Here is a 21,121-nt window from a genome sequence, read left to right as displayed (position 1 = left end):
CAGCCTGGTCTACAGAGGATGTTCTAGGACAACCAGGGCTATGGCTATGCAGTGAGCCTCAGCCTTTAAAAAAAGCAAAAAAAAAAAAAAAAAAAAGAAAGAAAGAAAGAGAAAAGACAAGCCGAGCTCATACTGCAGCTCAACAACTTAGAACAAGTTCTTTTTTTTTTTTGGTCAGAGCTGAGGACCGAACCCAGGGCCTTGTGCTTACTAGGCAAGCGCTCAACCACTGAGCTAAATCCCCAGCCCCTAGAACAAGTTCTTTAGTTGCTCACTTGACCTCTACATTTTACCAGATGAGAATGGACCCCGCACCTGGAATGAATCCATAGCAAATTTTGTCATCTCTAGAATCCCCTCTGTGTGTACATCAGCAGAATTATCCAAAGTTAGGCAGGAGGATCACAAGTTCAAGACCTACCTGGGATACAGAGTGAGTTCAAGGTTAGCCTGGCAACATTTTAAGGCCCTGTCTCAAATTAGAAAGTAAAAAGAGAGGCCTTGAGGGCTCACATAGAAAGTTCAGGACTGAGTTCAGTTCCCAGTGTCTTCCTTCTTTCCTCACATATACAAAAATCACTTATTCATATCTGAAAATAACCAATAATTTCATTCTCATACTATTCTGAAAAAACTATAATACTTTCCAGCTGATACTATCCTTAGACCAGTTTAAAACATAGCTTTTTAAAGACTAACGAATTCTAAGAAATTATAAATGAATGCACAGATGAATGAAAGAAAGTCATTCTACACTCAGGGATTTTAATCTTCTGGTTTTTAAATCCAATTAATAAGCTGCTCCTACAACCGAGAGAGCCATGATGACTCACTGCTCACTTAATTATTCCCATGAATATTTTGTATTCTATAATAGCAGAGCATTTCACATTATTGGACATCTATCTTCAAAGTTTCTTGAAGTGAACTGCACCTGAAGGCAGGAAATACCCACCCTATGCTTGTATATTCTATCTTCAAAAAGGCTGTATTAAATTAATGAGCTCAATTTAAGTTTGTGCTAAAGATACTGAATATTACGTTTCTTTATTTTGTTGAAGTGGCCTCCCTATGTAGCCTTGGCTGGACTGGAACTCTCTTTCACAGACCAGGTTGGCTTCAAACTTCTGGTAATCCTCCTGCCTCTGCCTAGTGTCATGCTTGGCTTCAAAAACTGACTTGTGAGGATGATACCAACCAATGATATCCTGTATTAGATTCTACTTGGCTTAAGAAAAATAGTAAACTTAGTACCTCAGCTTTCTCATACCTTTTAAAAATGTTAGTTAAAATATGTTATATTTATTTTTATGTTATACATATATATTTTATTGTAATTAAAGTTATTTTTTGCTACAGGTAAATGCTATGTTATCACAATTTAAAGCATTTCTACGAAATACAAACCCAAAAATAGAAACAAGCACAGAATATACAGGATAACAGTTTTGAAATAAATCCACAGGACAAAAAAAGCACAGTACTAAGCTTTCCTTAGTCAATGAAAACATGAGAACCGAATGCTTAGGAGTATTTTTGACATAGTATATATTATTTATATAGTTCATGAAAACACCTCTATAATGATGTTGACAATGCTTTACTGATAACTTGAGATTAAAGAACAAATAATATTCAAAGTAGGTCTGCATATTACATAAAAGTTCTGTCAATATGTCAAAATATGTAAGATTTGAAGATTCAATTTAATATTTAATAATACAGTACTGTTATAGAGTTCTTACAGGGTAGTGTTGCTAGCAATCAGCATTTAGTGCCAAATAAAATAGTCAGAAGATTTCCCACTATCTTTATTATTCTTCAGTAATATTTCTGAAACTTTGAATGAGATCTAAATCACAAGTTAAGAAGATACACAGCAGTGCTTTGGGAATCCTTTTCTCTTGCTAACCTCAGTATTCACTCCTCCTTTGAACTCAGGCCATCTCACATTTCTAAACAGCTTTCTTTCACTTTTGTTGTTCTTTTGGCTTTGATTTTGGAGGTACTCAAGTAGTTCAGGCTGGTTGTGAACTCACTAAATAGCTATGGATAACTGTGAACACCGAATTTTCCAGCTCCCACCTCCCACAGGATACAGGCATGTACCACCACACTTGGCATCTTACACTTGTTTAAGCTACATTAAGGATCCAAGTCATGTGTGTAAACTAAATAACATGGTATTTTAGTTATATGTCATATCCTCTAGATCAAGTAGCTTGTTAATATAGATATTACAAATACTGTCCGCATTCCTGATAAATGTAACTGAATATATACATAGAACTCAATAAATGTCCCATGTGCAAACAAATGAATCAACTTGTCAATTACTCAAATCTTCTAAAATTGATACATAAGGAAGAACAAAATGAACTAGTATATTTTATCATGTTGTTATATGTAAGATGTTATAGCACAGTAAGCAAGAAAATTCTTTGTTGTATAAGACCATCAAGCATCTTGAAAGATATATGCACCTATGATTTTGTCTAGTAAGAGTCCAATGGCACACAAAACCACTGTAACTAAAATGTCACTACATATTCTAAATACTTCCTATTAAGATTTACTGAATTTATAATTATATATATTTTATATACATCTATATAAAACCATATTTGCTTAAATGCAAGTATCACTTGTAAATGCTCAACTAAAACAAACAAAAATACCTGTGACATGCCTTGTGGAATTGGTAAATTTGCAGCTTGAGACATCACTGGCTGTGTTAATGATGGACCAACAGACTGGGAGTTTATGGACTAGAAGCAAAATAAAAAGTGACAATGAAGTGATGCTCATACTCATCTATGAGTACTTCTACCACAAACACCAATAACAGTGTGCTTATCACCCAATGACAACCTTGTACTCTATGGAGTGGGAACTATGTCGCCCTTTCTACTGTTTTTATCTTTTCTTTCCTGTGGCACCCAGCACAGGCCCTTGGATGCACACTCAGTCGGAAGTGGGGTGAACCGAACAGAGGCAACTGGAACTTAATAATACCTCTCAATTAACACTTTTCGCAATGAAAAAAAAATGAAAATCTAGCATTTTACCTGACAAACGGAAAAGACTTTGAGTGTTTTATGTCCTTACAGAAAGGAGGCTTTAGGCATCTGTGACCACATCAATGGATTTCCTGCAGGGCTCCGATGTTAACTCAAGAGCATACCTGACTGCTGAAGGATGACCTCCGCTGTGTCATCTTCTCATGAGCTGGCAAATGCTGTCTGGGAGGAGTGCTAGTATCAGTAGGGATCTTTGTCGGTGTTGCTGAAGTTAGTCAACAGAGAACAGAATTAGTACTTACAAATAGTTCTGAATGATTGATTTCAAAATATGCTTCATGAATAGAAACGGCTGAGTTATTTTCCTATTAGGTAAAAGTTAAATCCATGTCTATAAGAATAACTTTAATTACTTCTTTTTTAAGAACAAAGGAAACATGTGAATAGAAAACTTTAAAAACAGTTCCTCCTGTAATCCACAATATCCTCAAGGGACAGGCTTCAGAGCTCCCTACAGGTATAAGAGTCCATGCACACTAAGGTCTCTTCCAACAAATGGCATAGTATTTGCTTATCACCTAGGCACATCCTTCTGTATAATTTAAATCAACTTCAGATACTCTTACCTAACATAATGCAGACTTGTAAGACAGTTGTAGTATCACTAGAAAATAACAGCAAGGAAAGAAGCCTGCACATGCTCACTAGAGACACAACTGAGAAGGCGTTTTCTCTCACATGGCTACAGATGTAGAGGACCAACTACAATTCAAAGACAATGATCCAAGTCTTTAAAAAGGAAGGCTAGGGCTAGACTCTAGCCACTGGCATTACTGTAGTGGACCAGGATTCTGTTCCCACTATCCACATGGCGGCTGATAATGACCCATTAACTCCAGTTCCAGGGATCTGATGCCCTCTTTTGACCTCCGTGGGGAGCAAGCACACACAGTGCCCAGACAAACAAGCAGACAAAACACTCATACAGATATAATTACTTGGTCTTACAACGAAAGATAGTATTTTTCCCTTTAAGGGAATAATTTAAGTTAAGCAGAACATTATCATCTACATACCATCATTTCATGGCCTTAAATCTTTTCTAAAGTTAATTTGCTTCTTACTAGAAAGGTTACTGTACTTCAAAACTGAAAGAATCAGAATTTGAAGAAGTTCTTGACAAAAGTCCTGATGTCAGCAACACGAATAACTTAGAAGATCTCTTTGAAACACAGGTTTGTTTCCAGGCTAAGGCACTTACAGGAAGGGTCTGAGACTGCTGTGTGAGATGACTTTCTGGAGCTTCTAGAAGAGGCAGACGGAGTTGGGCTGTGATCAAACCTTTCCAGTGCTTCCTTGAGACTGACTGTATTTATACGATTGTCAGACCCAGAATCTTGGCTCTAAGGAGACAAGAGAAAATAAATGTTTGCTCAGTGCACAGATCTCAACACAGATATCAGGACTTAATATCTAGAACAGAGAACTCCCCACAATTCAACATGACAATTCAATCATAAAAATGGACACACATATCATGTATGACGAGATGCACTTGTATTTGTTGTTGAGACAAGGTCTTCTCACACTACTGCAGGAACCTGTGGCAATCCTTCTGCCTCAGAGCAACTGTACCTAGTGGGTTATGTACCTTTAAAAATAGCATCTGCAAAAGCTAGTGAGAGGGTGATCTGAGTTCAGCCCGGGAGACACAGCAAAGTGCCCTGTCAAGAGACAAAGAGCCCCAGACCAAAGAGAGAACAAGGTGGACACAGTGTCATACACCTGTGACTGAGACACTTGGCCTGTAGAGGCAGAGTGACCAAGGCCAGCCTGGGCTATAGGAGACCCTGTCCAAACCAAACCAAACTAAATCAAAACAAAACACCCGAAACAGATAAAGGAATGACTAGATAAGAAAACAAGAAAAGAGAGAGGGAAATACTTCTCCAAAGAGGAAATAAACAATCATCTGATAAACTGCTCAAACTTACTAACCAGGGAAATACAAATCAAAACCAGTCATGCTATCTCAAGCTCTCTTAGAATGGCTAGGACCAAAACACCCAAGTCAGACACTTGGGCTGCAGATCTCCTCTGGGAGCTCAAAGCCAACCTGATTTACACAGTGAGTTCCTTGACAGTCAGTGAGACCCTGTCTCAAACAAAACAATACAAAGAATAACAACAAAACCCCACCAAACACAAAAGCTTCTCAGAAATCAATTAGTATGATAAAGACGTGAATAAACTCAAACTCTTATGGCTTGGTAAAGGGATTGTAAAAATGGCATACTCTATGGAAAATAGTATGGCAGTTTGACTCAAATTTTAACTAAGAGTTACCTACCATATGATCCAGTATTCTAGTTGGCATACACCCAAAGAAAAGAAGTAGGGGCTCTAGTAGCTATCTGTATGCCACCTTTCTTCACATGTTATTACAAATAAAAGGTGAAGGTCACTCAGGATCCCGTTGACTAATAAGAGGATACACACACGATGGAATATTACCCAGCCCTCAAAACAAAGAGAAATCTGATACATGCCACAATATAATGAACCCTGAGAACATACCTAGTAAAATTAGCCAGCCACAAAGGAACAAACACTGTATGATTCTGCTTATATAAGGTACTCAGAGTAGCCAAATTTGAAAAAGAAAACCATAGCTGACATGAGCTGGGGGAGGGTTAGGGTTTAGGAGGATGAAAGGTTCTGAGCATGGATGCTGGTGACAGCTATACAACAGTGGGAATGTCACAATGCTGAAGTGCCACGTCACCACTCTGTAACAAGTAACTATAAAAGGAAATGACAGAATGAAGATGGTGCTTTATTTTATATACAAAGTACTGTAAAATCTTTGGGACTCAACATCTGCTCCAAATCTTCAATCTGACCTTTCTCCAGGATTTTACTGTATGGATGAACCACTGCTACCCTATCCTTTTCTATCATCTTCCTCCCAAGTCAAGTACAATAACTTTTCCCTACACTTACCTTAGTCATTCTGTCTCTGTCTTGTTATAGTTTATATGTAACTATATATATATATATAATTATATATAAACACTGACTATATATATAGTTATATATAAACACTGAAGTACCCATAAGCAGTATAAACCAAAATGCCAATTTAAATCATGCTTCCTGTTCCTAGCTCACAGTCTCAGGGGTCTGTGGAAACAATTGCAGGTGGCCTATGACAGTCACTGACTTCAAGTGTATGTTCCATTCTCATCAGCAGAATTGCCAAGTGTACTAGAGGGCTCATTTTCCAATTCTTGAGAGTTATTCCAAGCCTTTCCCACTGTTCCTTAACCTCTGTCTCCCTCTCTCTGCTGACTGCCTTGCCTCACGCAGATGAGAGCACCTATGCACCACCCAAAGCAGCACCCTACTATGGACATAGCATGTATACCAATGCTTCCTCCCCTAGCCACACTTAAGGGAGAATCAGGGTCCCCTTCAAGTCTTTCCTCAGGCATCAGTGAATACGCAGCATGTGCACACCCTTACTTCAGGGCTACAGGTGACTGCTTATATGTATAAATGTAAGTATATCACATGTACAGTTCATCTCAAAGGTACTCATTCTGGGTGGAGGGCACGTCACTCAATGCCTGTCCCTTCCTTCCTTAACCTGCAGCTCTTCCCAGCCTGTACTTGAGTCTAGTTCTCATGGCTTTTCCAGCCACCTTCAAAGTCCTTAATAAACTCTGCATTTCCCATCTCAGTTCTGAGTAGTTCTTCACATATCTGCTCTAAAAATCAGACCTCATCAATTTCCTTGTCATTCCCACCACAAGTGGGAGTCTCTGCTCTCAGACCAGAACTCTATAGAATGAAGAAACATCCTCCCTCTCAAGTTCAATGGTGTGGGGCTCACATACTACGTCACATCGTTTCCTGTGGTTATGTATCGATCCTGTGCTCACTTCACAGCACACCTGAATGGCATTCTAACTTCTGGCTCAGCGTTCCCCAGAAGTAGTAATCCTAAATCATATCTATTCAAACCCAACACCGTAAACTGTCTGGTCCTTGGCATCACCCCTTCAAAATCTTCACTCTTCTTCAGCCACTAATTCTTGGTCAAACCTCAAAGCCAATTATCTCAATTCAAGCATCCTCATTTTTGACCAGAACCTGCCACATTACCTACGCATCCCTCTTAGTATCCTAATTCCAATAATCCTGTGGTTTAAATCAAACCATTGACTCTTCATTTCCATAAATCAGTTTCACTTTATGTCTTCTCTCCCTCAGGAATCTTAAATTTGTGTCTGATATTATAAAAACTGTGCACATACATTCAATGCCCTAGGTGCCTAGCTCCTGTTATCACACTTCCTTGGCAAAATTCCAATGGTCAAACCACTTTTTGCTTATCCTACACACCACACTATGACCAAAGAGACAAAGCACAGTGACTGTTCTTACTTCAAATTAAGGATTAAGAGACTTGTGAGCGTTCTTAATCTGCCTGCAAACCACACGGTAAATTTTCACACAACATTCCCTTTCCGACCTTGTGACAACCCCCAAACTCCTCTCCTTAAGCTAATTCCAGCTGGTACCTTTGGTTCTTATTTCACTGAGAACATTGCCATAAGCTCCCACTATTCTGGCAATCACCAACTGTGAATGTAGTGGGACTGGGAAGATGTGACACTCCAAAGTAATCACTACTCCTCAGGGTGCTCCGACAGACCAGGAAGCAGACACTCTCCACAATACTGACTGTTCCAGAGAGTGAGTCTCCTGGCTTTCCCAGCCATACAGTCTGTGTCACTACTCGATGACTGCAGCACAAATGTAGGCACAGACAAACTAGAAGCAACTGGGTGTGGTTTGTTCTTTATGAGCACTGAAATCTGACAGATGTTCCAAGGAGCCTATTATCAAAAACATTCTTATTCTTTTGATTTTTTCAACTACTTAAATGTATAAAATACATTTATAGTTATGGATGTTGTGAAATCAGTTAGAAGGCCAGATGTGACCTGCAAGTCACAGGTGCCAGCTTGATACAGTTGAAAAATCTGCCCCGATTAAACACTCTCTGCCCTTGTGTAAGGGATCCATGTTCCCACACATACTCCAGAACACTGCTCTTGGATCTCTACCTCCTTCTCCACTAGACCAGGCAGGTGATATGCATGGTTCCCCACACGACAGAACAAAGAAACCAGAGTTCAAAGTCTAACTATAATTTCCCAGTCACATGTCTTCAGGGAAGGTTCCCTCTTAAAACTAGTCTCAGTATTTTCAAGTGTGGGTTATCACCTCAGAAAAGGTCACCTAAGGAGTGAATCACAGCTTATAATGATAAAAGGAATACAGCCTAGCACGTCAAAGTCAATTATAATGATAGTTTTAATCTTAGATTGGGTGTATCTCTCACCTAATTAAGTTTCAAATGGCAAAATCTTCAATTCCTTTTTAGAAGCAAATGAGATTTTAAAATAAAAAATTCAAAACAAGAATGGTAAAGGATAATCAAATCTCTCTCACAGATTATTAGGGAATGAAATACTTAAAAGAGGCTGTAAGGCACGTACTTTGTCAGCGGCTGCCTCAGGAAGAGACTCTTCAATGCCAAGTTCTCGTCGTCTTTCAGCCCTTACTTCTGCATAACTACAAGTGGAAAGAATCAAATTTTAACTTTCGCTCCTGTCTTTGAAATACTGTAGAGATGCAACCAATTGCTGCTTGTTATCTCACTTGATCACAGTAATTCTGTACGATTTGCTATGTGCTAAGCAAACCCAACAGGAATGTACTGTGCACTGCCTAAATTCAATCTGCATGCTTTAGGTATTCTACCAATGACCTGGAGAACTGAGCATGTAAATTAAGAGGAACTAAATGGAGGAAAGACAATCGGCAGTTCCTCTGGTGTTCACTTTGTATGACATACACTGGTGCTTGAATGTTGGTACAACTTTTGCTACACAGCACAATATTCCAGTCAGGCCTTATATACCTCTGCACTACATGTATCATATTTATACCTGTTAAGTAAGCTTAATATTAAAAAATATTAAGTATTAAAACCAGAGAGAGATTACTATCATCATTAACAAATCACACATAAAATTATATTTGGATATTACTACAGCTTACCAATTTTCTAAAAGAATTATTACCTTACTACAGTGTGAGTACAAACAATGAACTCTGGCCTTGAATTCCACTGATGGTAAGTGATGTAATAGTGAGTTTGAAGCCAAATCCACTGCTGTCCTTTGGTCAGGAATCTGTAATAACATGATTTGCCTTTCCCATACTGCATTACTAAAAAGAAAAGAAATAAGTATTTTTTCTTTGATATATATTTAGCTATGAAGAATCTGGATTTCTTGCAAACAGAAGTTGCCAATTACATTTAACTCTCTATACAGATATAATTATTTTCTGGATGACTTTCAGAAATATGTATCAACTATGAAGATGGTTTAGTTTAAGGTCCCCCAATAACCAGACTCCTAGTGTTCAACTTGACAGTCAATTAGTGCTGATCGTACACATTTTTTTATTCACAATAAATTCCATATAGTGAAAGACTCACACTGTTAACTTGTTCTTGCCCAGATATGTAACACTTAGGGAAACAACAGTTAATAATCATGTATTTTTCCCACAGATACTGTCATGTATGATATTTAAGGCATTTAATTGTCAAGCTTTAATTAACCAAAATTCAGAATAACATCATTGTTTGAATTGTTAAGTAGGGTTTCCCAAACTAGTTCAAATTTTAACTGGTGCTAAGCAAAAACTGGGTTTTGTGGTTTAAACTGATTTGGGAAACTATGTATTTCTTTAATTACTATAAGATTTTTCCTTTGTATGTAAGGCTAAGATCAAATATAAACTTGTTCCTTCTGTATACATTTATAAAAAGAGTTCTAAATCTTTTCTCTGTCTCTCATTAATAGAATAGGGTAACTATTTGTGTGTTTTAAAATAGTTCTCAATGGAAACATTAAGATCTACTTACAGTGCTCATGACATTTTGCCAGATTTTCTAGGTCATCCACATGATAGTAATCATAGCCTGATGTTCCCAAAACTTCAAATGGCAAATAGCCTATTATTGGTGGTGCCCTAAATTATATAATAATAAAAATCAGTATTACAACTTTTCTACAAGAGACATTACAGCCAGAAATTAATTTGAAAAGTGGGTTTTACATTTTTCAAAAGTGAATAATGAATTTCAAAATCCTGATTATAAAGTTTGTCCCTGAAGTCCATTAATATCCACAATTACATAACTATCACTGTTTTTCTTTTTCTTTTGTGAAATTTAAAGGTGATATTACCTGTGATCTAGAAATAGAAACTTCCATTCTAAACTGTGTCTAGATGTAAACTCTTCATTGGGTTCTTCAACAGTACACATTTCCTACAAACAAATTAACAAGTAGAATGTTTCAGAAGTAATTTTCTGTATCCTTGGAAATATTACATATTGTTAGACATGAGTCATTATTAAATAACTCTCATCTAAACAAATTTTAGCACATTTAGTTTTTAGTACTAAACACAGGTCCTAAGTTTGATCCCCAACAACTCCTACAGTCAGCTGAGACAACAGCAGAGAAAACAGCAGCAATGCCAGCCTCAGGTCAGCAGTTACAGTCCAGGGAGTTCCCACTCACACGCCTTTTCCTTTACCCTTCCCATTTCTCAGTGTCTGGACATGCCCAAACAAGCCAACTGCCTTACTCTCATATACACTTCCACACTTCCCCATCTCATCAGTGGTCTCATTTCTGTACAACAGAGTCTAGAAATCAGCATACTCTTTCAGGATCTAAGAGCCATTATTATAGGTTTTCTTTTAATAAAGATCTGTTTTTATTTATGTGTGTAAATGTGTGTCTCTATGTGTGTATGTCACATGTGTGCCTGTGGAGACCAAAAGAGGGTGCTGTAACAGCTAGAGTTACAGCTGGTTGTAAGCCACCATGCATGGATGCTCAGAACCACAACAGTTCTTTAAGAGTAGGAGGTGCTCTTAACCACTGAGCTATCTCTCCAGCCCTACACACTTCCAGTTTTACTTTCTAGGTATTTTAAAATCTATCCCATAGCACTGATCTTTAGTGACTAAGTTTAGATCCTTAGCCTGATTCACCTCACTGCAATAGCATCTCATCAGCCTTCCCACCCTTCATCTGTCTTCTACTCAGGTCAGCCATTACCCTTACCTTAGCAATACTCAAATAGCATTCTACAACTTCCAGCTTCAAACTCTTATGGTTTCTCATGCTCAAATCTCTTCAAGGGGAAAACCAGAGAGAAAAACTTCATGCCTGGCCTCTGCTTACTTTTCTGAAATAAGTTCTGATTATTCTTCTCTCACAAACATGAAACCTAGATTCTGTTGTACAAAGCGATGTATTACAGCCTTCCTCTACATCCTTACACGATCTTCTGTAACAGTTGGGAGCTAAGGCTTTGAAAGAAAAATAACTGCAATCAAGTCCCACTGACTAAATGAGACATTTGGCAAGAAACTTCCCTACGCCTTCATTTCCTTAAATATAAAATATTATGATAGCATCTATCTCACTGTCCAGTTCCAGGGCATCCAATGCCTTCTTCTGGACTCGCTGGGCACCAGGCATGCACATGGTACACAAACATACAGGCAGACAAAACACCCATACACATATTTAAAAATTAATTTAAAAAATCTAAATAGCAAATTATACATAGTAAAGCCATACTTTTTTTGTTGTTTTTTTTAAATTTGGTTTTTTAACAGCCCTGACTGTCCTAGAACTTACTCTGTAGAACAGGTTGGCCTTGAACTCACAGACATCTGCCTGCCTCTGCCTCCCGAGTGCTGGGATTAAAAGCGTGTGCCACCAATGCTGGATGCCACATTCTTTTAAAAACTACCTAGATGGTTTTTTGTTTTGTTGACTTTCTTCTTTAAAGGTGATAGTGAACTACACACACTAAATTCTGTACAAAAGCAGGACAATGGTAATATACTATCATGGGATACCTGCAAGAATACACTCAAAAAAGTTACATATTATTTAATGAGTGCTTGTATCCTTCACTGTGTTAAAATAAAAAGCTCATGCATATTTAATAACTCCTTAGCCATTACTTTACAATGTTGGCAGACGTTTCAGCCTTCTGAAGACAACAAAAATCTCCTAAGAACAATTCTCGTACCATGAACTGGAATGCACTAGCACAATTAAAAAATTAGAAGCATACCTTGATGAACTGAGGTGTAGCTAACCTGACAGTAGCTACGAAACAAACTCTATCTTCATAAGAAGGCCTATGTGTGCGTTGTATAGTTCCTTCAAAACCATTGTGTGCTGAAGTTGATACTAAAAAAGCAAGGAGACATGTATCACTGGTTAATCCAGTAACATATACTGGTTACTGACACTTAAACGTCTAAGAGCTTAGCAAAATAAAAACAGCCAGTTAAAATACATTGTAAAGAAGTATTTTAACTTACCACTGTTTAAAGATTTAAAATTTCCTATAAATCTCACATATTCATAGGTGGATGGCTCCTTAGGGTCTATTGTTCCTCGAAGCATGTGGCAACAGAATTCTAACTGATTTTTTGCTGAAATAAGTGATAAAAATTGGGTAAGTTCACAATCATTTTCTCCAACAAAAGCACTCCATGTCATGTTCAGTGCATCAAGTAAAGCACGTGCAGATGTCTGCAGCCAGTACAGCCAACAGCTGCTTTCTCCACTTCCATCTGGCCTTCCGTCCCACTTCTCCTTCTAAGTTCACAGAGATTCTGCTCTCCATTTACAGCCAATGCTCCCCCTTTACTGAAAGCCAATGCCTTCTCCTCTTTCCTGTTGCTGTTGCTTTTTAGCAAGGTTTCACCCAGTAACAGAGTCTGGCCTAGAATCTGTCCCTTGCTTCAGGCTCCCCAGTGTTCAAATTATAGGCTTACTGTTCCCATCTCTACCTTCCAGAGTCTTTCTTGTCTTCTGTAGGACCAGAGCCTTGCCACTTGGTATTCATCCCTTTAGCAACTGCAACTTCCTACAATTTTAAGTCTGATCAGGTCTTCAATTTTTTCAATAAAGTCTTTTTCATGCTAATCTATTTACAGCACCAGAGAACTCCTTCAAATGCACTCCAGTTTCCATATATTTACTTCTCTATCTTCCTCACACCACCAGAGCAATGGCTCTCCCAAATACCACTGACATTGGTATTGTTAACCTCAAGTGGTTTTTCTCCTTCTTTCCAGCTTGTCTTAAAACTTGTTCTTCCTCATTCCCACAGCACAAACTCACCTTCCTAATTTCTGTACTCTGCTGACACTAGATACTTTCACAAAGACTTTTGAGCTTGACCTTTAACAACCTTTTCTATAGTCACCGACTGAACTTGAGGGGCTCCTTAACTCTGCTATCTTTCTGACCAGCTCTGTATTTTATGTAAGACAGTCTCAATGTGTAACACCTTCTTCTTTTGCTCAATGCATCTCATTTATACTCTTCTGCATCTCGCTTTACCACCTAACTCAACAGGTTCCATTTCCAGTTATCATTATCTTTCCATAACCCTCCCAGATTTAGTTGTACTGGTCTATCAACTTATCAATCATGGTTTTCCTCCATCCTACTTCTACTGCTAATTATACACTTCCCCTTTTTTGTCCCTAGTTTGGTCCTTTGCAAAATTCTCTACCTTGATTTTTCCCCACTCCAACTACAAACCACCCAAAAGGTCTTCACTAGTTCTCTATTGTGTAAAGAATAAAATTTAAACTCCATAGAATGAAATACTAGGTCCTTTATAATTCTGCCTCTTCTTTACAAACATTCTATCACATGTACTCATTTATAGTCACTACAGCTAAAATAGCCTACTACATTTTCTAAGCAAAGTATCTTGCATTGTAATTCATTGACTTTGGGGAAAGAATTCTGCTTGTGTACCAGCTCTTTTAGAAGGCCCTCAGCAAGCCAGGAGTTAAGACTTCTCTGATCTTGAGAGCAGGGGGTCTATCTTGGCAGAAGCTTTTATGCACTTTTCTGAGCAGTCCTCTCCTCTGAGGGTCCCTGAAACTGTCTCCTTCTCCCTGTCCTTCTGATGGTACCTCAGATTGCCAACTTTCTATTTCTCTCTTTTTGCTATGCATTTGCCTCAAGGAACACCTTTTGTCCTGTAACTTCAAATACTGTTTAAAGCCATATAATTGATTTCTAGATTAAGTCCAGCCCAAATGTTTGTTCTAAGTACCATATTAAAATGGTCTAATGACCAGTGTAAAGCAAATCTGATTATAAACAATTATATATAGGCTCCAAGTAAATTTCTATTTCTTTTTATAAATCCTTCTGAAAGACAATCGATTCTTAACATGGATATAAATATGTACATAAGTATATACATGTTAGTTCTTAATATTATAGAATCTGAAGACAGAAATACTAAGAACTTTTAAAGTTGATTAATGTCACTATTACCAGGTAAAATTTAAAACTAATCACAAAAATGATTAAGGAAGGTCTCTAATAGCTAATGGCTACACAAATACAATAATGTACATTTAAACACATACACACACTTTTAGGAATTAAGCTCAGGGTCATGTGCATTACAGGTAAGTACTTCACTGTTATACTGCATACCCACATTCTTGATTTTACTCAGGGCAACTCTTAAGGTTTGTATATGAACTGTTGGCACAAAGGGTCCACAGCTGGTAGCGCTACTGTGAGAGGCTCTAGAGACTGCAGGGGGAGGGAAGCCTGGAGCAGCAGCAGGCAGGGCAGATATGTCTAAGCCCGCCCGCCCTCCCACCCTTCTTTTTCCTTTTCCTTTTTTTCCTTCCTTCCTTCCTTCCTTCCTTCCTTCCTTCCTTCCTTCCTTCCTTCCTTCTTCCTTCTCTCTTTTCTTCCTTGCGCTTCCTAGTTGTCATGCTGTCAACAGCAGTGTTCCACCATGTCCTCCCCAGCATGTTAGACATCTCTAAACCATGAGCCCATATAACTTGTCCCTTATCAGTGTCTGGTCCATGGGAGCCCTGTGTGAAGGTAACCAGCACACCAAGAATGAAGGCAGAGAAAGCTCCAGTCAACTGTTTTCCCAGGCACTCTACAGAAATGTCTCACTACACTGACCTATCTTGTGCTACTTTATGGCAGGGACTATTTTTCACTATATTTGGCAATTTAAAAATTATATTAAACATATCCAGTAAAGATTATTTTAATCAATACTTTAGGATTTCATTTAAAAATTAAAACATAGCTGATTTCCATCTTCTTATACATTACAGTTTGTTGCATAATTGTGATCAATTTCTTACATCAAAAAAGACGAGACTTCAATATACAATGGAATAGATTTGGTATCTATTTTCCTTCCTTCCTTCCGCTCTCTATGTATACACTGACACTTTAAAAGAACTTAATAGAGTTCATGAACTAGTGCTACTCTAATTCAGTTAAACACATTGTATTTTTCATAAACTTACAGAAGGAAAGGATAATGCCATCAAGTATAAGGTTTGAGTCTTTGTTTAGGAGAGTCTACTTACATTTTAAATACTCAGGGGTTAATGAATCACTTTCCAGCAGATGAGTAGAGAGTATCTTATAAACTTCTGAATGTTCTCCCTCTGGGATAAAATTAAATATACTTTGATCCACAAGATCAGACTGAAAAATAAAAATAAATAAAATGATATAAAAATGCTTTGAGAGGCACTTATCTCTTACATATCAACAGATACTAAATAACAAAGGTGCATATGCTTAACATTCAATTATTCATGACAACCAATAATGTCAAGCTACAAACTCCATATTAAAAAATGAGACTGAGAAGCTGGAAAACATACCAGAGTCATCAGATCCATAATCAATGTGATCCTAAAAGCCAGATACATTATTCGAAAACTTTAGTTTCACCAAATTTGAACATTATAAAATACAATGGGACTGAGAAAGTTAAGAAAATTACTAGCTCTAAGACACAGCCTTGTAATTTATTCAAACACCAGTTAAGTAGTGGTGTTCTACATGAGTACACAGAAACAGTGACAGGCTAAATGAAGATCTGACAAGACTATCACTGTAATAGTCAAACATGTTCTTTATATTCCATCTTTTCCAGGCATTTATTTTATATCACATTGTCAAAAGCCTTGCCTAAAATGGACGGCCAGCCTGTAAAATATTCTCATTCCTCCTGCTTGTTAATATACGACTTCAGTCATTATCTAATAACCAACAGCAGTCTGAGCAATGTTAGGAGGCCTGTAACAGGTGACGCTGTGGACTCAAGGATGAAGAGGACAGCTCCTATGAGCACCAGTGACAGTGAAACCTCAGCCACTTCGCTGTCTACTGAATCCAGCCCATCCAATGGGTTTCTCACTTTCCAAACCGTGAACTCTAGAAACAGGGTAGTGTGAGGCAGGGGATGTAGAGGGACTGTGGTGGGCAAGCGGCTGCACTTTCATTTTGTTTATATTTTATATAGAGATTGAGATTTGTCTGAATAGCTCCACTGCTTCAAACAAAACGGTAAGAAAAGAAGAAAGTCATGGGAGAAGGGGGATGATTAACTTCTCTCCACACAGCCACACAATTCTGTCTGGCTTTTCTCTAATGATCAAAGTCTTCCCTACTCCATGAAGCGGAAGAGCTCTCTGGTAAACTCTACATGTTGTATCTTTCAAAGACCAATTCAAATTCCTTCCTTCAAGAAGGCATGCCTGGTACTAGAAACCTAAGCAAGTCCAACTAGCTAGTGAGGCCACAGATCTTACAGAAGAACCTACTAAAACCACTGTAGTAGACTTCAGTAACTCTTACTGCATTCTTAAGCTTCTCCTTCTACACAGATATGTGCAGCTCTCACCCCTCATCAAAGACGCGTCTCTTTGCAGTAGAAGGCAAAGACCATTAAAAACAATGGGTCAAAATGTAGAGAACAATTCATTGTGGTGTGCCCAACTCTAATAGATACATCTACAACACAACCCCTGCACCTTAATCATTTTTATTATTTAATTTTAAATTTTATCTGGTAATAGTGACAACTTTTATTATTATTAATATTAATATATTAATCAACTTTAATAGTTCTTTGTATTCATGACTTCAGATTTTATAATATTAAGAACTATCATGCATGTACTTATATATTTATACCCATGTTAAGAATGGATTGTCTTTCAGGAGGAGTTATTAAAAAAATAGACATGGAAATTTACTTGGAGCCTATATAATTGTTTATAGTCAGAGAACACCTGAAAACAGAAAGATTATAAGATCCAGAGGACTAGGAAGTCTGCTGCAAGAATGTCTCCTAGAAATGACAAGAAAGCTGTACATATGACACCTCAACATCATGGCTGCCTAAACAAGATCTGTACAATGACACCACCAACAGACATGCTAATGTGAATGGGAAACTCAGAGCGCCTCTAAATAAAAACTGTAAGCTAGAAATGACTACTGACAGAGTGAGAATTAGTCTTTCACAGGGATGAGCCCAGTAATTGGTATTCGATACAAAACAGTCAGCCCTAAAATCATACACACATAGCAACACCAAGGTGTATTTATATATTTATATGTACATTTATGTACATATGTGTAACAATAATAAAGAAAAGTCAACAATTTGAAATGGCGTAAGTGGGGACATAGGAAAGACTGAAGGGAGGAAAGGAAAGGCAGAAATGATGTATTTATATTTTAAATAAAATTTTAAAAAGTTACTTCCTTCAAAACAGCATATCCAAAATCACATACAAATTCCTTTAGAACTTATGGCTCATATTTATGCCCAGAAGGAAGTAGTTCTTTTAACGTCCTTGTCTGGTTGCCCTATGATGTTAAAAAGACCCTTTTATATCTTTATTCTCTTCCCTGCCAATCAAGGTATAGTAAACTCTGTGCCTTTACATACAACTTATTAGCATAAAAAATGATTTGGCACCAAGGAGTCATTTGATAATAGCTTAAGGGTTAGCCACACCAAAAACACATCTGTATTTTAATGAGGAATTCTTCTGGAAGACTAAAAAGCCATTATTGCTAAAAAGAATGATGAAAATTTCAGGCATGAATAACAAAAATGTTAGAAACCAGTCTTTCACTGACCAAGTATAAAAATTTAAGCACCAATCAGAATGCAAAAAGTAGTCTTGATAAAAAAATGAATTTGAACTAAGAACTAAAATGTTACTTTTAAGAATTCCAGTTTGGTTTTCTAGTGCCATTTCATTGCATCACAATTTCACTAATTTTACCCTTAGTTTTCCATCTACAAACTCATCAGCTGTGTCCTACTCATCAACTACAGATGCAGTGACAAGAATATAACCACAAGCAACGCTCCCTCCTGCTCTTCCCCCCCCTTCAACCATGGGGCCAGCTTTCCATTCACCACTGTTCTTCATGGTCCACTAGTCACAACTCTCAAAGTTGCCACTTTTTGACATAAAAAAGCTGACCCACATTATGTCCATTCTGTGGACATTTCCATCATGTCCACTCAGTTATCAAGTACAACTCAAATGGAAGAGAAGAAAATACTAGCTCTCTGAATTCTTTCATCCCCTCAATTATTTTCATGAGAAAGAAATTCCTGCTGTCTTTGTCTGTAAATCTAAGAGAGGTTCTAAAATATCAAACTTAAAATCAACACAGGAGGGAATAGCAAAGTAAGTCTGTGCTGAGGGGTTATTATTAAAGATCAAATACTTCGTATCAATTAACTCGGTCAGGCTGTCAATTTCAAAATGTAATTAAACTATCCCACAGTAAAGATCCACTGGCAGTGGATCAGAGACAGCTCAGCTCAGGGGTTAATAGCACTGGTTATTCTTCCAGAGGACCCAGGTTCAATTCCCACACTGCAGCTCACAACTGTCTATAACTACAGTTCCAGGGAATCCGATGCCCTCAGGAAAGGTTTTTTTTTTTTTTTTTTTTTGGAGCTGAGGATCGAACCCAGGGCCTTGTGCTTGCTAGGCAAGCGCTCTACCACTGAGCTAAATCCCCAATCCCCTCAGGAAAGTATTTCTAAAGTTTTATTTATTGTTTATTTAATGGGTATGTATGTGTGTCTAAGTATATGTAGGAGCGCCATGTGTGCATACTGCTGGATCCCTTAGAACTGTGAGCTGCCTAATATGAATTCTGGGAACTAAACCCAGGTCTTCTGCAAGAACAGCCAAGTGCTTTTAACTACTTAGCCATTTTTCAGAGCCCTAGGAAACATTTCAAAAGGAGTCATTAAGATAGCCGACTACTTAACTCATAAATAATTACTGAGTGGCTCTGAAAAACCAACCAGTATTCTTATGAATAAAGAGATAAAAATTGCTGGCTTTAGCATCATTTAAGCAACTACCCTTAACTGTAAAATAAATAATTATTTATTTTATAAATAACACTCTAACAGCTAATTTCAAGTGGTAGGATGCACACAGTCAACAAAAGAGAAGGCCTTTCATTTTGCATGGAATCCAAAGGTAGTGCCAAAATGAAGAATGAGAAAGTGTGCATAAATGAATAAAAGGACGCATTCCTTGGCTTTTCTTGTTCTCTTGTTATACTGTTCTTTATTGCTGTTATTTTGAAGAGCTAGGGAGAGAAACACAGGGCTATGCGCATGCTAGGCAAGTGACCTCAATGAACCACATCTCAGGTTCCCAGCACCCCTTCTCTAGCGCTCCAGGTTTTCTTGCTATGCAAATTCCCCTCCCCAAGGGAGAAAAGTGGTATTTAGTCTGAAGCCAAAATAAAGTGACCATGGTGGCCCTGGAATATAGATTAATTTATCCCAGGTTCTGCTATTCCAACATGGAAGCTGTTTCACAGAGTTTTATGGTAATAGAACAAAGAAATTTGTAAATCAAGACATTAAAAAAAAACACACTGGTGGATGTAGTTACATTTTAATTACAAAAAAATTGGCGCACGCCTATAATCCCAGCACTCGGGAGGCAGAGGCAGGTGGATCTTTGTGAGTTCGAGGCCAGCCTGGTCTACCAAGCGAGATCCAGGGAAGGCGCAAAGCTACACAGAGAAACTCTGTCTCAAAAAACCAAAAAAAAAAAAAAAACACCCCAAAAATTGGATGAAACATCAGACATGGGCTAGCCAGGCAGAAAAATCTCAGCTATGGACCTCAGATATTTTCTGATAGCATCCTTATCCCACTGGTTGGTGGAGAGTAATATTTTGTTAAGTTAGCAAATTCTAAACATTTTGGCTCAGCGTTTAAGAGCAAATAATATTTTAAAGGGGGTCACCCAGAATATCTACTTAATCTGATCTTCTCTCTGCCCATGCCAATTGCCTTACATGTTACCACTTTCTCATGTTTACTTTCAAATCACTTTTCGGATTTAGGCTTTATTTGTCTTTTCAGAAGAAGATCAGTAAAGTCAGGCCACTTGTAGAAACTAGCATACAGGGCCAGAGAGATGGCTCAGCAGTTAAGAGCACTTACTGCTCTGCTCCTGGGATCCAACACCTTCTGCCGCTGCGGGCACCCATAGGTAAATGGCATATAAACACACAGCCACAGCCACACATACACATCAATAAAACTTAAAAGTAAAAAAAATTTTAAAAACGAGCACAATGTTCACTGCCTGACTGTCAGTAAAGAGTTGCCCCTGTACAGTCTGGCATTTTCAAGTGTGCAGTCCTTTCTCCAGACAAGGATTAAGTGGCAGGGAAACCAGAGGGGAGGAAAGTGTTGTTCTGTTTTGTTTTGTTTTGTTTTTAAAAAAGAAATATTTACAGAATGTTTTATATTGCATTGTTGTAAATTTTCAACAATGGGCATTTCAAGGGTAATTTAAAAATATTAGACTTTTTATATCACAAACTCATCTTAAATACGTATTACATAAAAATTTCCAATACATTTCAAAAACCTTTAACTGTAGGTAGCACTCAGCCTAGGGCTCAATACAGAATGGATGGTCAATAGATACGGGGGGAGTGAAAAAGCAAACACACAAGTAAGGCATTCAGCATGTCAATCAAAAGTATTCAGTGGACTTGAATTCTTCACTTTTTTTTCACTGTTGAGGA

At 37.8% G+C, this 21,121-nt stretch overlaps 1 protein-coding gene across 10 annotated transcripts in view; it reads right to left on the bottom strand.

Moving 5' to 3' along the window:
- The window catches only part of Clock (clock circadian regulator), an 83,571-nt gene that overhangs the window by 15,284 nt on the left and 47,166 nt on the right, over positions 1–21,121 (bottom strand). For all 10 annotated transcript variants that reach the window (XM_036200737.1, XM_036200744.1, XM_036200741.1 and 7 more), the window contains 10 exons: positions 15,592–15,712; positions 12,529–12,642; positions 12,276–12,394; positions 10,358–10,440; positions 10,033–10,139; positions 9,179–9,326; positions 8,591–8,666; positions 4,282–4,423; positions 3,185–3,285; positions 2,679–2,768 (listed from right to left, as the gene is read on the bottom strand). In XM_036200737.1, the coding sequence (XP_036056630.1) occupies positions 2,679–2,768; positions 3,185–3,285; positions 4,282–4,423; positions 8,591–8,666; positions 9,179–9,326; positions 10,033–10,139; positions 10,358–10,440; positions 12,276–12,394; positions 12,529–12,642; positions 15,592–15,712 (1,101 nt within the window). The remainder of the gene's footprint in view (positions 1–2,678; positions 2,769–3,184; positions 3,286–4,281; positions 4,424–8,590; positions 8,667–9,178; positions 9,327–10,032; positions 10,140–10,357; positions 10,441–12,275; positions 12,395–12,528; positions 12,643–15,591; positions 15,713–21,121) is intronic.

The sequence above is a fragment of the Onychomys torridus genome, chromosome 10 (genome assembly GCF_903995425.1).
Source record: "Onychomys torridus chromosome 10, mOncTor1.1, whole genome shotgun sequence".
Lineage (NCBI taxonomy): Eukaryota > Metazoa > Chordata > Mammalia > Rodentia > Cricetidae > Onychomys > Onychomys torridus.
Note: the sequence above shows the minus strand (reverse complement) of the source record. Positions and strands in the feature narration are given on the sequence as shown.